Here is a 15,977-nt window from a genome sequence, read left to right as displayed (position 1 = left end):
CTATGTTCTTATATACTGGGAATTAAAAAAAAATTTTTTTTGAGATGCCTAGACTATAGCTGAAATAAAACTCACAGCGATGCAAATGATCATTATGAGAAACTCAGTGCTTTGGAAATCAAATAAATCTTTCCATTAGTTTCCCACACTGCGTCCCCAATCCCACCAGTGAAATACAAAGTTAAAATAAATCTGGACCAAAGAATAAGTTGTAAGTATTTTATAAACTTACATTTTATAGAATGCTGTTAACAAAGCAAAACATCCAAGTTAGTTCCCAGAGGTCCAGGTGAACTATGAGCAGTAACAACAGAATAAGGAGAACAATGTAAAAATGGTCAAAGTGGTAGAATTTCATGAAGTTTTTGAAGTGAGGTAGAAAATGGCACGTTGAACAGAATTTGGGAAAACATGCCAAGCTAAGGGGTTAAAATGATTGAAGGATCTGCCACTGAACCTGGATCTGAAGGTGCAAAGGAGGCCAAAATTGTATGGTTGAAAAAGGGATTGAAGGTATATCCTACCAGGTTCGGTTTAAGAAACATTTGGGACAGGGGCTAGAACATCGGGGTTTTGGTGGAAGTCAAGAAGGTGGCCTTTGTTTATTGAATTTCAAGTTATATAAACTTGCTACTCCACAACCAGCTGTCGGACAACATAGCAATAGTCAGTAAGGGTGCTGGATGTTATCAACATATATATATCAAAAGCTGATCCCGTAGACAATGCAATGAAGGACCACTCCTTCCAAAAGCATGATCTGAATATTTTTTGTGAATGAAATATTTTGCCCCCCAATTAAAATTAGGATTACTTAAGAGGCCAGAATTAGAGGAACATGCAAGCTGGAGGATACTACTGTGCAGAGTTTGGGAGGGGGTTAGTGGAAAGAGAGAGGAGTCATAGAGGGATTTTAAAACATTACAATTTAAAGATTAAGCTGTTGCTTAACCAGGAGCCAGTATAGGCTAATGAGTACAAGGGTGTTTGTGAAGGGGAGTGTGATGGTGAGGACATGGGCATCAGAATTTTGGATGACGGAATGTTCAGAGAGAGGAAATTGAGGGGCCAGCCAGGAGTGTGGTGGAATTGTCAAATCAGAGGTAACAAAAACATACTGAGGCAATTTGTAGTAACCCTTTGAACCCAGTCAGGATCATCTATCCCATGATTCAAGCAGGGTGTGCACAGAATTATTTCACTTCAGGCAGTCTGCTTAACAAATAAAATACAAAGTTTGAAATAGATTCAACATAGACATATAAGGGACATATTTTATATAATTTCATAAATATGCTATATAATCAAATATGTGATTCAAAAATCAGCCTACGTTCATTAAATCATAATGATAACAACTTTTCCTTCTACACCTACATTGATTCTGATGGAAGTAAATGGACTACTTTTTACATACATTTCCTCTTCCAATACTTTAAAATTAATCAAGGCCCCTACTAAATCTCAACACACCAGAAATTCTAAGATTACATGTCAGCACACTTGGACACAAATCACTATTGCACTTGGACCAGATTTTCCCTCCTATCAAGTATGGAGTGAGAGGTAGGTGAAGGCTCATCATTAAAGTGCCTGACACTCAAAAATTTCATCTGACTTAATTTCTCACCCCCACCAGATTAATAATAAATGCAGCAATCTTGAAGCACAGAGTAGGGTACCCTATTTTAATAACCCTCTTACACACACTATCAAACTAAGTGGGCTGAAGTCTCATTTCAGAACATGTTGCAGCCTGTTCTAAAGTCTGGTATGCACAAAGATTATACATCAATTAACAGTTGCAATATAATAGAACCACTACCCTCCCATTTATCTCTAGGAATTGGAATGCAAACATTTTGGTACTGATGTGAGATATGGATGCCACACCGGTGTCATTTTAACAAAATACCTTGCGTTTATTGTGATGCTGGATTACAGCCTATGGCTCTCATTCAAAGTTGGCTCAGATCACGTGGGTGAGTCTTTTCGCTTTTTAAAAACAACTTTAAAACCAGGAGTGTAGCACTGAGACAAGAGCCCAGGTTTTCACTCATTTCTAATCTACTGAAAATGAAGCAATATCTGACCCAACCCTTCCCAGGTTAAACAGCTTGCCTCACAATCATTATTTATAATGAAACATGAAATATAACCGTTTAGGAGCAGGGGTTATTAAAAATGAATGTGGATCTGAATCCAACTCAAATCAAGTGTCTCCAAAAGAAGGATGAGAAAGAGGAAGTAGAAAGGAAGGAAGAGAGAAAATAACTTGTTTAAAAGGGATTTTAAAAACAAGAGCACATTCTAATATTCAACCCATTGACCAATTATAAAAATAATCTAATGAACTAGAATTGCAGATTTAGATCATATTTCCAAAACCTTTGTATTAACCAATTGAACATAGAGCGCTTTTGGATACAACTGTCAGTTAAAAGAGGTAACTGCTGTTTCGATTTTGCCTTTTAATTCATAGTTCACCCTACAAGTCAAAAACAATTGTTGAAGAGATCTGTCTCACTCCACCTCCACCACCGCCCCACAGCCCCTCTGGGAATTTGGCCATCTTAAAAATATGTCAAATCGAGTTACACACTGCCGACACACAATATCGAACAGCCCTTCAACTGCCTGAGCAGTAAACCTCCTCCCCAAATCAATTTGTATTCAACTCAGTATTCACTAAAGTCAAGGTTACAACCTTTGAATCTTCTCTGCTTGACTAAATGGAAGCCTTGTGTTTCATTATTCCCCACAGTAGGCAGTGCAAGCTGCCACTCACCGATAGAATTTTACCCAGTCTAGACAGCTAAAAACAACCTTCTTTTTAGCTGGACTTTGTAGTCTGTCATCAGAGGAAAAGGCAGCCTCAATTTCAGGATTAGGATGTAAAATGAAGCATTCTCCGGATACTGATTCTCGGTTCCCATCTAATACAACAAACAAGGGGAAAAAACCCTCTGTTTCCCTCTGACTTTGTGCGCAGCTCTTTATCAAGCAAATTACTGTGTGAACCTACTCAGTACCTCACTGAATGTAAAGAGGCTGCAACCTCAGACTACACAAATGGCTTTGTCTTACTGAAAGAAATCCAAGTACACCATACGAGCAAATGTCTACAACAGTTCTCAGTAAGCTGATGAATCAAGATGGATGACAGTGTAGAATCAGTAACTGAAAGCAAAAAAAAGGCACCTTTTAATTCCTTCTCCCTCACACTCTTCCTGTACACTTTTCCCAGAAGCAACTTAAAACCCAAAATATGTTGGTGATCCTGCTCCACAGGTAGGACATAAGCAGAAACTACACAACAGCAGCAGAGAATTAACACAAGGAGGATTAAGGCTTTACAATCACAATCTCACCCCAGGTTACCACAACTTAATTATTTTGTTGAGAGTCACAAGTTCATTTCCTGAGTACAGGAGAAGCCATTTTCATGTAAACCTGAACGCTGGTTAACAAAAAAAACTCAACATTACCAAACTGGAGATTATCTATCCAAGGTTCAACTCCTCTGAAAAAACAAACAAATGTTTTCTATTATTGCCAGCTCGCCCCTTTCCCAGAGCTTACTTTCCCATTCTCCAAACAATTTCATAATTTCCTAGGTTCCAGGAAGCCAGACTAGTGTAAAAAAAATCCCCATCATAATTGATTTTTTCCTATCTTCACCTTGGCCGCCCACCACAGCTGATGGAACCAAAACGTCTCCACATAAATGTAAAATTAAGACATGAATTTGAATACAAGTTCCCTGGTCAGGAGCGCAAGCAATTGTTAAGGATTTTGTGCAAACATAAGTTTACGGAATGCAGAGGTCAAAATGCAACATTGCAGCAACGCTTTTCACAATACTGAAATGTGTAAAAACCAACCTTTACAAATACAGCATTAAAAATCTGATTAAATATCTGTCTTAAAATAATTATTAATGTTTATGCATTCTGGATCCTCCCAACACCAGCCCTATATTAAACTTTCTTACATCATGTAACATTCTTGGTGCCAATTTGTCAGTTGAAATCAGAGACTAGTGAAGTGGATGAAAGCACCTAGGTTGACTCATCCCCAATATCACTTTGCGGAAGCACCAAGCTCCAACCTGCATTGGCCAACAACAGTTTTTTAAATATAGGAAACCATATCTCAAGATTCTGACAATGCTTTAGGTACGTCAATGCATCATACCATTGGATTGCCTTACTTAAGGGAATTTCAAACATTTTAAAATTCTAATGGAGACGACTTTCAAGAACTATAAAAGGCTTGTAAATTTTCTCTGCAAGTTGCATAATTCAGAAAGCTGCAACTTTAATACCATATTAATTTGGAAAATTATCATGCCCCTCAAAAATAGAATGTTTAACCTAGCTGGGTACAGTCCAGAAGTCTATCCCACTGTAAATTTATTTTTCTAATAATTACATCCAAAGGAAAACCTTACATACACCAAGTTAGTTTCAAAGCAGCTCAACTACATTGGATCAAAATCAGTTTGACACTATTTAAGGTTTTGACTTCATGTATGCTTACAACTGCAGATTAATAGCATTACCTAGTTATACTTTACAGGAAGCATCAAGTAATGATTTTGGAAGAAAATTGGTGAAATTACACTTATATCAATTTCAGGTATTTAAAACATTGCTTATGGCAAATGCGTCCAAATATATTTAGATGTAGAAAAATGAAGCTTTCATGCTAGACGAAAGATGTCAGCAGCCGCAATCGTATCGTATTTACCAGCAGCAACCAACTGTGAATAATGACAAACCAGACTGCCAAGTTGCAGGCTGCTTTGCCCACTGTACACTGCCAGATAAACTGGGAACAAAAGCATCCTGCTGCACCTCCCGCTGCTCTCCATTAACCCCTGCTGCTGCTTATTATCTCCTCGGGGCCCCAGTACTACAGCAGCCATCTCCAATGCCATGCTTCTTAATGAATGTGTCTCTGCTGATGTAAACAGACTGCATCTGCACACCATCCACAGAATTGGTTACTAAGCAATCCAAAGGTCAAAGATAGGGGAATCTGCATTCACAGAAAAGTGCAGGGCTTTTTTTAGTCTGAAAGAAGCTGGGCTAAACATAAAGGCCAGCTTGTAGTTGCTATACCTTCAAGTGTCTGATGATTTTAGATCTGGCAAAATAAAGACTTAACACAATCTGTCCGGGGATCCAAATCTACTATACATTATTTAGCACAAGAGGTGCTTTAAAACTTTTTGAAAATTGCCATTAGCAGCACAATATTTTAGCCTTCTAACAAGCTGTCTACAAAATACTGAAATGCAAATTTGCTCCCAACTTCCACTGACCGAGCTGAGATTAAGTGTGTGAACACAGGAAGGAAGAAATGATGGTAGGCAACCAGGACCGGGAGCCTAGATCTGGCCGGGATAAAAGACTACCAATTTTTCTTGAGTAAGAGATGAAATTTTGTCAAAAAGCAAGAACATTTTGTTTTGAAAGATATATTTGAAATTATGTTGGAGGCTGGGATGCAGGGCAGGAAACTAATCTCTATTGTTGCCACATCAATGGCGGGTAATATAACAATGTGGTGACTACAACATGTTAATAATACACTCAGAGGACAGAAGACAATTGAATTATCTACATGCAGTCTGTCTAAACCTCTGGTAGAGGAATATATTGCAACAAAGCTTTGAGAAAACAAAGAAGTGAGGTTTCAAGTTTCCATTATAGGTGCTTTAAAATGTTTCTGCATTAGTGGCAGGAGTATGTTGCATTAAATTTATACACAACATTGTGGTCAAAAAGACAATATAAGCAGATTAAAATGATGTGAAAATATAGGGAAAGCAAGCAAACAGGATCACATCTTAATGCAAATTTTTAATCAGCATCTTACTAATGAACCAAACTTGAATGAGTTAAACTTTGTAGCAGTTCTGTACTAAAGATCACTCCCCTCCTTTCCACATGTCGCAATAATCCTTCACCCACTTAAAGAAAGCTGGATATAATTGTTGAATCGTTAATCATAAAGTGTGATCTTTAAAGCTGTGATTGTAGACATATTTTTCTCATCAGCTGAAGATATTCAGTTAAAACGCTTTTAACATTGATGCTTTTCCAGGAAGATTTTGTTTCACCAAATGTAAGAAATCCGTCTAAAGCAAACTTACTTTGAACATAATTCCAACAGAAACTGCCAAGTTTTAAAAGCAAACAGCGCCGAGCTGCTTCTTTCTCCATCCCATAAGAGATGCAGTATATAAAAACATGACTTTGACCATTATGAATTCTGAGTCATAATCACATTCCTTGCCATTATTATGTTCAAAATAATGCATCTGGTCAGCAATGGTCTGTCAAGTTAAAATGATCACTTGAGGACACGACTTATTTTTATTGCACCAGTGTGAGATAAAGCACCATTTTCTCATTACAATCGACTTGTGAAAGCAGTGGTCTCCAACTATTTGGGCATGTACATCATTAATATGGAACAGCTCATCTGCTAAAGGGAACAAGGAAGAACCTATCTGACTATCTCTGATTTGATTTATTATTATCACATGTATTGGGATACAGTGAAAAGTATTGTTTCTTGCACACGATACAAACAAAATATACCGTTCATATATTACATAAGAGAGAAGGAAAGGAGAGGGTGCGGAATATGGTATTGCAGTCACAGATAGGGTGTAGCGAAACATCATATGATTATATGGTAGATCCATTCAAAAGTCTGATGGCAGCAGAAAAGAAGCTGTTCTTCAGCTGGTCGGTATGTGTTATTAGACTTTTGCATTTTTTTCTCAATCGAAGAGAGTATGTCTGGGATGCATGGGATCCATGATTATGCTGGCTACTTTTCTGAGGCAGCAGGAAGTGTAGATAGAGTCAATGGATGGGAGGTTGGTCTGTGTGGAGACAGGACTGAATAATACTAGTGGGCAGAATGGGCTCCTTCTATATTGTAACCATTTGTATGACATGAGCAATGGGCTAGACAAAAGGCTATTTTTATTAACTTTTAAATAAACTCACCTGTGGCATCCATAGATGTAATTTTTAGAAATTGTAGAGTGGAACTATTTGTGTTATTGAAACTTTAACACATCATTACTCATAAGAAGTGAGAATATGACCACACATGCAAGCTTTCTGCAGTTGTTTCTAAAGAGACAGATGCTCACTGGTACCGGAGAAGAGAAGGTTTAATTATTTAAATAGCTTTTAAAATTATGAGTTAATTATGAAGTTGGAAAATTTCAATTGTTAATTTAAATAAATTTTACTTCAGACATAAAGCAAAATGTTTTTTGGTCATTATTATTTGGCATAACACCTAACCCAGTGAATAAATTTTATACAAGATGCACAAAGCATGGTGGATTGGGACGTGAATGAAACTGAGCTTACAAGAGAGATTCCAGACATATGATGGCATTATCCTCAATATTTACTTATCCATTGTGGCTGGACTAGTTTCAAGAAAACAGAATTGAATATCGTGAAAACAATTTGCTCTGGTGTACACAAAAGAAAAAATCTGGCCTTAAATATATCCAAATTCCTTAAACATTTCAACTGGAATGTTTAACAAACATATATATCAATAGTGACTTAATATTTTAACTCAAGTTATATACAAACCTCTATCTTGTCAGTTTTAGCATCTCCCCAGTACATCTTTCTTTCCTTGTAGTCCAGGGCTAAACCATTTGGCCAGCCCAAAGAAGTGTTAACAAGGATAACTCTGTCTGATCCATCTAAAGTAGCACGTTCTATCTTTGGAATCTCACCCCAGTCCGTCCAGTACATGTACCTGATTGGAAGAAATAGAGATACAAATGTGGCATTGGCATTGTTACAGGATACTTGCTACAAATTATATTGACTTCAAACACATCTACACAGTTGCAACAACTAAGAGGAGATTTGTGGTTGAAAGCCCATGAAGTTCTCCAGATTGCTTGTGTCAAACTTGGGAGTTGTAATGCTACTTTACATAGTAAAAGTTCACAGCAGAGTACCATTACGCTTTATGAAGTCTCATACAAAATAAAATAAAATTGTCTCTTTAATGTTGGCATAATTTTCTCCCTCCATCAGGAAGAGCTTTTAATCTAAAGAGCACAAATTAATTTAATGCAGAGATGCAACAAGTGGATTTCAGCAAATATGTTTTTCTTAAAATATGTAAGATACCTTAAATAAGTTCTTACCCAGACATTGGATCAAGCACAATTGCTCTTGGTTCATCCAGATCCTCAGAAATTAGGATCTTGCGCATTGTACCATTCAGCCTAGTCACTTCAATGCGGTCAGTGCCAGTATCTGTCCAGTAAAGGTTCCTTGCAACCCAATCTACAGCAATGCCATCAGGATGGTTGATTTGGGAGGTCACAACAAACTGACTTCCTGAGCCATCCAAGTATGCACGCCTTATTGCACGTACTTCATCATCAGTCCAGTATATATATCCTTCCACTGGATCATAATCTATTGCAATTGCATGGCGAATATCATCCAGCTGTAAGATGACATCTGTAAAATCAGGAGTGTCCAGTGATATCCGCCTCAAGTCAGTTCTTCGAGCCAGCAGCAATAATTCAGAAGCACCTTTAAAATAAATTCATTTTGTTTTTAAAAGATACACAATAAGCTTACAACCGGTATCATTCTGTTTGCAGCCTATTGACCGCCTTGCTAAATAACTGTTCGATACAAAGCCAACCCAAACCGAAACTTCACGGTATTTAGTCAGGGCAAGGCAAAAAGACACTTAGCAAACAGAAAGACATGAAAGACACAATCAGACAGAAACAGACATAAAAATGTGCAACAATATAATTATCTCTTTTCAAGCAGTTGGTTTCACTCGGTAATAAAATCTTTTAGATTACTTCTGGTGATGCAATTTGGTTTGTACAGCTGTGCGTGGCCAATGGAGTACCACCATTCTGTTGAAATGTTTAAAATCTCTGATTCTTTAGACCAGTTTACTTATTCTAATGTTTTACCCCGGTGCAAGGTGGACAAATGACAAACACAAGTAAAGGTTCAACAAGTTTATTAACAATAACACTACTAATCCTTAAATTACCCACATAAAACAAAAGGATACCCCAAAATCAGATATACTACCCGCAAAGATGGTTTGGCTAAAACTGCAGGCTCGATTCTCTGAGTCCCTCTGGTCTGTCGTCACGAAGGTGAGTCTTGATGGCAGCTTCTTCCTTCCTTCTTCTCTGGTCAGCCTTCCAAATGGTCAAGGGTCGCCTCCTTCATCGAGTCTTCTCCAGTCTTCCCTGTTGGTGTCTGCAGGTGTGTTCCTTTATCCCCTGCCTGCTTGCCTTTCCAGAAACTTCTCTGGCTTCCGGCCAATGAGATCCCAGGAGGGGGTACCAGTACCCAGTGGGTTTCTTGATGTCTGCCTGACAAGACACCAGGGTCCACCCCCAGGTGTCCATCTCCATGCTGCTGCTTACATGTAACCTGTTATCAGATTAAGCCAACTGCAGGAACTCTTGGTGACAGAAAGTCTGGCCCGACCTGGGCTTCTAACAATAGGCTGGTGCATTTCAATGGGGTGCAATGATCTCCTGCTAAGTATCAGTAGGGTGCAATGACCTTTGGTAGGAGGTTGATGAGTCAGGCCCTGACAGGTTTGTGTATTGTACAACTAGCCTGCCTGAGGTTTGACTGTGTTTGATTTTTAATATGCCCAATTCTTTAATTTAGGATATCCAATTTTATCAGCCATAAAACTAGGCCCTGTTCATGTTACATTCACTCCTCTTGATCCAGTGAGCACCAGCGAACCAGATCACACAATTCTCACCAAACCATCTCAGTAAGCAAGTACCCTGAATCTGGGGTTGATAGTATCATCCCTAACCCACAATAGTACCAACAAATTTAAATAAAGTAAAATAATTTTAAAAAAGAAACAATACATCAATTGGGTATATACATGACAATACAATAAACAGTACAAAATGACAAGTGACTGCACACATTAAATATAGATAGGAAAGTATCAAGGCTCTTGATTGTAGAGCCTCTCCTGATGTCGGATGGCCCTTGCCGAGTCCAAGTTTTGCAGAAATTCCTTCTTCCATTGAGTGAATTTAAATGTGAGGATGGTTAGGTACACTGCCATAAGTAGGATTCCTATTACGGCCAGGTGTGACAGGATGCGGACCCATGGGTGGATTTGGACATTTGAACCCCAATCCCAGAGGTCTTCCCACCATGTAGTGACTCTAATTTCTTTAATGTTCTTTTCTATTTCCCATGTTTGTTGCACCACCTTGACAAAGGTCTTGTGTGCTGTGATCAATTGTGTCCGAATCTGTTGAAGTTTCTTGGGAAGAAGTGTTATCCCGGTATCAAATTTTTCAAAATAGTCTCTCAAGCTTTGTCTCAATTTATCGCTAGCATTTTTTAGTGTTTCCTCTCTTCTGTGTATGTCTACCATCTCAATTAATCCTATCCTAGCGGGAATCTGTGGTTTAATGCAAAAGGTAGTGTTGTAGATGTTACAAATGGCTGCCCCATACTGGTAATTTTCTAGCGAGGTTGTAATACAATATTCTCCCTCCCCCCTGTAAGCCACCCAGGTGACATCTCTTTCCAAATTCGAATTTCCAATGTACAATTTAGGTCAGTGGTTGTTTTGAATCCATAGAGGGCATGTTCATTTTTGTACACCGGATATGGACACACAACCATTTTGTCTGTGTGTTCGCATTTCTCCAAACTAGCGCCTACGAGTTTCCCTTCTTTCTCAACCACATACGGTAAAGTGCCCTGGTATCCCATCCATATCCCTCCTTTAATGATCCCTAAGTCTCAACCCAACTTTATCTTTTAAAATTACTGGGATCCTCAACACAATTCCTATTGCAGTCCCTGGGGTTCCTCTACAGCTATCATTAGACCAGACCTTGGTCAGTTGCCGTAATTGGCAGTTAGTGACATTGGGGTGTCTTTTTCCCCGGTACAGGTGTTCAATCTGCTCATCACTGATCCAGGACAGAACTTTCCCCCTGCTAACCTGGTCAAGATTCTCTCTTAGCTGCTTGACCATCCATTGCCCATAGATGCTACATAGTGTTCAGTTCTGTTGCCTGGCATCATCTTCCACCCTCCCTCGGGCGATTTGATTAATAGTTTGGGCATGTCCTTCTAGTACAGTAACCATAAGGCTACTAGCCCTGTTCTCAGCCAAATCTCCTTCAGCATCTTGCCGACCGTTTTCATTTAAGCTGTCCAAGGTCTGTTTAACTTGTCGCTGAGGTTATTATCCAAATCAGCCAGATCCAGTGCATTAATGGTGGATACCCCTGCTCCGTATGCAGTCGCCAGATCATTCAGGATTTCCCTCCTCTTGCGCCCCTTTGACCTGGGCATCTCTTCTCTCGTGTGTGTCCCAGTTTTTCAGCTTAGCAGCCTCTGGGTCAAGTGGAGGTATAGTTTTCTAAGTGGGGAGGGGCACCAGTCTGGTAATTGTGCGCCGGCTAAATCTATCACTACTGGTACCAATTCGTAGTGTGTGTTGTCAAATAATATTTTCCCTGTATGTTTTAGTATCAATCCATTTTGGGGCCTTGGGGTGGTTTTGGGACAAGTGGGGATGGGTGTGCTAACAGTTGGTCTAAACCCATTCTTAATTTCATAGTAGATATACTCATTCTGAATAACCTTACCGGGGCACTTCTTTCCTAATTCCAGCCCTTTTTCTGGACCATAGGCTAGACAGGCTAGCTCCATGCACCCATGGTTAGTGTACGCCCACTGGTCACTAGTGAGGGTTGTCCTTAGGGAGCAGTAATCAGAGCTCCCATTATCTTTCCTGCACACCACTCTTTGGTTATTATATCCATAGGTGATACTCTTATTGGGGTGTACCCATAGGATGCCATCCTCACAATTGCCTGCGTCTGGTGGGGTGAACCACATATATCCAGGGTATCATAGGTCTTTGGTAGAGGTGGTGTCTGTGGTTCGGTCTGAGACGAGGAATCCCAGATAGCAGAGAAGTATGTAGTTCATTCTGAGGGAGATCAAGGTAGCACCTGTTAATTCTTATTAATATCTGATTCTCTTTTCAATTTCATTACGAGAATGTCACATGACTCTCCCCTTTTTCAACAAAAAACAAAGAAGTAAGTAAATGAATAATAAAGGCCCAATAGTGTCATATGAAGGGCTGGTCGGCAATCAGTGTTTAATGGGGTTGAGTGGGGTAAGGAATTTGCAGAGCATGAAAATAAAATGTCAATTGGGTGATGCGTGGAATGGATGGATAAAGCTATTTACAATCTGGACTGTGATGTCCTGATTCTTTCTTAGTGAAGGGAACCTACGTGGGCAGGCTTTGGCTGCCAGGTACCATCCCTGGTAGCGAGTCCCGGTATCAGGGGCGTCATAGGGGGTAAGGTTTGCAGGTTCTCCATCCTTTTCGTCGGTGCCTCCTGGGCTGTGGTTTTATTCCTGAAGCTCTGTAAAGTGGAGTGGGAACCGTGGGTGTATCTGTTGGTTCTAGGGATAGTGGGAGGGGGTTGTAGCTGCTTGTCGGGCCAGTCTTTTGAGGGGCATGGGTTGGGGTCAAGCATCAGGGAACTGCTGAGATGGTCGTGTAGGATAGTTGGGTGGTACCCTACAGTTCCAGGCAAAATGGTTGGGTTGCCCGCAGTTATAACACTGTATTTGTGGGCGTGGGCCTCTGGGCTCAGCTCTATGTCATTCTTGGTGTCAGGGATTAGGCCTACGTCCCGTGCGGCCTTGTAGTACCTTATGTCGGCGAGCAGCAAGAGTGGATGGGTGTACAGGGTTTGCTGGTCCCTTGAAACTTGGTGCCCTACAGTCCCAGGCAAAATGGTTCGGTTGACCACAGTTACAACAATGTGCTTGTGGGGGTGCATCTCTGGGGTCGGTTCTATCTTGTTCCCTGTACCCAGGGTTGGGAATATATCGGGGTTCTGCACAAGGCTGCGGTCTTCTGTATCGATGATTGGCAGGGGTATATGGGGGTGAATTTCCCTGTCCCGTTTCCACCTCCCCCTTCATTACGCCAAACTGGTGCTGGGTCTGTGTGGATCAGATTCATTATTCCGTGTTTTGTGGGCTTGGGGGTGTCTGTTTGTCTGACTTCCCATTCCCACACACAAGTCATTTTGCGGATGGCCCAGGCTTCTGTATGTGTATTATCATGAGGGTCAAAATTCTCACAGGTTTTCCGACTCTCCTCAGTAGCTTGTGCTATCAGGGTCTGGATCCACGAGGATCGGTGGTGTGCATTCAATTGGACTTGATTTAATTGGTCGAAAACTGCAACAAATTGGTTCCATAGTCGGCTAGCATAGGCTGTCGGGTGCTCCCCTCTCTTTTGTTGGCAATTGTTTAAGCCTTGTACCGGGTCACCCCTATTGTAGCCTATGGCAGCTAGAACAGCTGCCTTCATTTCTGGTAGGGTTCCCCCAGCCACGTTCTGGGGTTCGGGTAGGGCGGAGCAGATAGTAGGACTCAAACATAACAAAATAAGTTTAACCTCTTCTGCCTCATCTAGGCCATTTAAAACACGATGTTGGGTGACCTGGTCAAAGAGAGCATGTGGATCCCCACAGGGTTCAAATACTCCAATCACTTTAGCTATGTCAGTGAGCTGTGTCATGGTGTATGGAGTTACATAAGTTACATTGTGGTTCTGTCCGTCCTGTCGTCAGGTGGTGACCAGATTCATCGATACAGGAACCAGATTAGTGACTGGACTTATCGGGATGGGAATAGCACTGGGAGCTGAGACTGAGTTTTCTGAGATGGGGGCTGGATTAGGTGCTGCTGTAGGTTCCACTGCCAGGAAGGGAGGTGAGGGTCCCAGTTGTTGCATAATGGCAAGCATCCTCTTCTAAATCCCCCCACTCTACCTCTGGGTCACTCTCCCCTGTTTCAGTGGTGAATGCACACATTACACCCTTTTTTATAGCTAGTTGTGATTTTAAATCTGCAATCTCACGCAGGCATTTGGAGTGGTCTGTTACACAGTCTGTATTTGCTTTTCCTGCTTGGTGTAAAACTTTTACTACAGCCTGCAGGTCACTGCACTTGCGTTTAAATTCCTCTACCTGTTGCAATGCAGCCTCTCTCTCACTGACAGCACGCTGTGCTTTTGGTAAGCTTTATCACATTGAGCATGGAACTGGCTCATGTGCATCATATTGATTTGGTTCCTTTCCTCTCGTGTGTTTACCTCCACTTCTAATTGTTGAATGCGTGTGGTAGCACTCATTAAGTCCTGTTTTAGTTGGGTTACCTGAGCCTCTCTGTCCCGTTTAACCCAGATAATCTCTGCTTCTCCACCAAGGAGCTGTTCTAGACAACTGGCGATTGCAATCACTTTCCTAAGCTTGGGAGCCCTTTTACCCACTTCTTTACGGGCACGACTCCAACAATTCTCTCCCTCGGATGCCAGATCCGGTTTCGGGGTGTCACCCCACTGTACCCATTTGGGCCACTTATGGTTCAAATATGAATGGAGAACTTCCTTTCATTCGGCATGACTGGCCATAATTATTTGCTTTTAGGATTCGTCACTTGAGTATAGGTAAGGGATCAGAGTAGGGATCTAGTTTTCACTAAATTCCCTCCCGTAGATTTTACCCAAATTTCCTAGACTGTTCTGGTTCTAACTACAAGTTTGTCCACCTTGTGTTACAGACACCAGGTTTATGACCCAATTTACTGGTCGAATCTGTACTAGTCCTTCACTGACTTAAGACTGGCTGTCACCTGGGGCACCTGTCCTCTTAATTCAGGCTCAGACCGAGTGTTGGAGAATACTGGGTTGAAGGTTCAACTTCGGAGCAACGTATTGCTTCTTATCGAAGTACCGTCTGGGGTGCCATTGTTGAAATGTTAAAATATCTCTGATTCTTTAGACCAGTTTGCTTACTCCAATGTTTTACCCCGGTGCCCTTATTTGCAAGGTGGACAAACGACAAACACAAGTAAAAGGTTCAACAAGTTTATTAACAATAACACTACTAATCCTTAAATTACCCACATAAAACAAGAGGAGACCCCAAAATCAGATATACTACCCGCAAAGATGGTTTGGCTAAAACTGCAGGCTCGATTCTCTGAGTCCCTCTGGTCTGTCGTCACGAAGGTGAGTCTCGATGGCAGCTTCTTCCTTCCTTCTTCTCTGGTCAGCCTTCCAAATGGTCAAGGGTCGCCTCCTTCATCGAGTCTTCTCCAGTCTTCCCTGCTGGTGTCTGCAGGTGTGTTCCTTTATCCCCTGCCTGCTTGCCTTTCCAGAAACTTCTCTGGCTTCCGGCCAATGAGATCCCAGGAGGGGGTACCAGTACCCAGTGGGTTTCTTGATGTCTGCCTGACAGGACACCAGGGTCCACCCCCAGGTGTCCATCTCCATGCTGCTGCTTACATGTAACCTGTTATCAGATTAAGCCAACTGCAGGAACTCTTGGTGACAGAAAGTCTGGCCCGACCTGGGCTTCTAACAATAGGCTGGTGCATTTCAATGGGGTGCAATGATCTCCTGCTAAGTATCAGTAGGGTGCAACGACCTTTGGTAGGAGGTTGATGAGTCAGGCCCAGACAGGTTTGTGTATTGTACAACTAGCCTGCCTGAGGTTTGACTGTGTTTGATTTTTAATATGCCCAATTCTTTAATTTAGGATATCCAATTTTATCAACCATAAAACTAGGCCCTGTTCATGTTACAATTCAGCTCCAGGTATTTTACACTCAGGCTTGCAACAGTTTTATTGCTGTGATTGATGGCAAAAGCAGCTTTGTTGCTGGGAAGTGATGGACTGAAAAAGCCTGTTGGATGCATATAAGTCAGAACACTATGGACCATCAATGTGACACAAAATAACTTAGAGCCATCTAATTACGGTGGCCTAACAGCAATAGAAGGAACAAGATAAAGTATTTTTTTCATTCAACACTGAACAATAT

General features: G+C 41.1%; 1 protein-coding gene across 2 annotated transcripts in view; it reads right to left on the bottom strand.

Annotated features, from left to right (window-relative positions):
* Positions 1-15,977, bottom strand: part of lrp6 (low density lipoprotein receptor-related protein 6) — a 179,864-nt gene that overhangs the window by 27,574 nt on the left and 136,313 nt on the right. For both annotated transcript variants that reach the window (XM_080191019.1, XM_080191020.1), the window contains 2 exons: positions 8,213-8,609; positions 7,641-7,812 (listed from right to left, as the gene is read on the bottom strand). In XM_080191019.1, coding sequence (XP_080047145.1) covers positions 7,641-7,812; positions 8,213-8,609 — 569 coding nt within the window. The remainder of the gene's footprint in view (positions 1-7,640; positions 7,813-8,212; positions 8,610-15,977) is intronic.

Source organism: Carcharhinus amblyrhynchos, chromosome 6 (genome assembly GCF_965287045.1).
Source record: "Carcharhinus amblyrhynchos chromosome 6, sCarAmb.v2.hapA, whole genome shotgun sequence".
Taxonomy (NCBI): domain Eukaryota; kingdom Metazoa; phylum Chordata; class Chondrichthyes; order Carcharhiniformes; family Carcharhinidae; genus Carcharhinus; species Carcharhinus amblyrhynchos.
The sequence above is the reverse complement of the archived record's forward strand: the minus strand, read 5'-3'. Positions and strand labels throughout refer to the sequence as shown.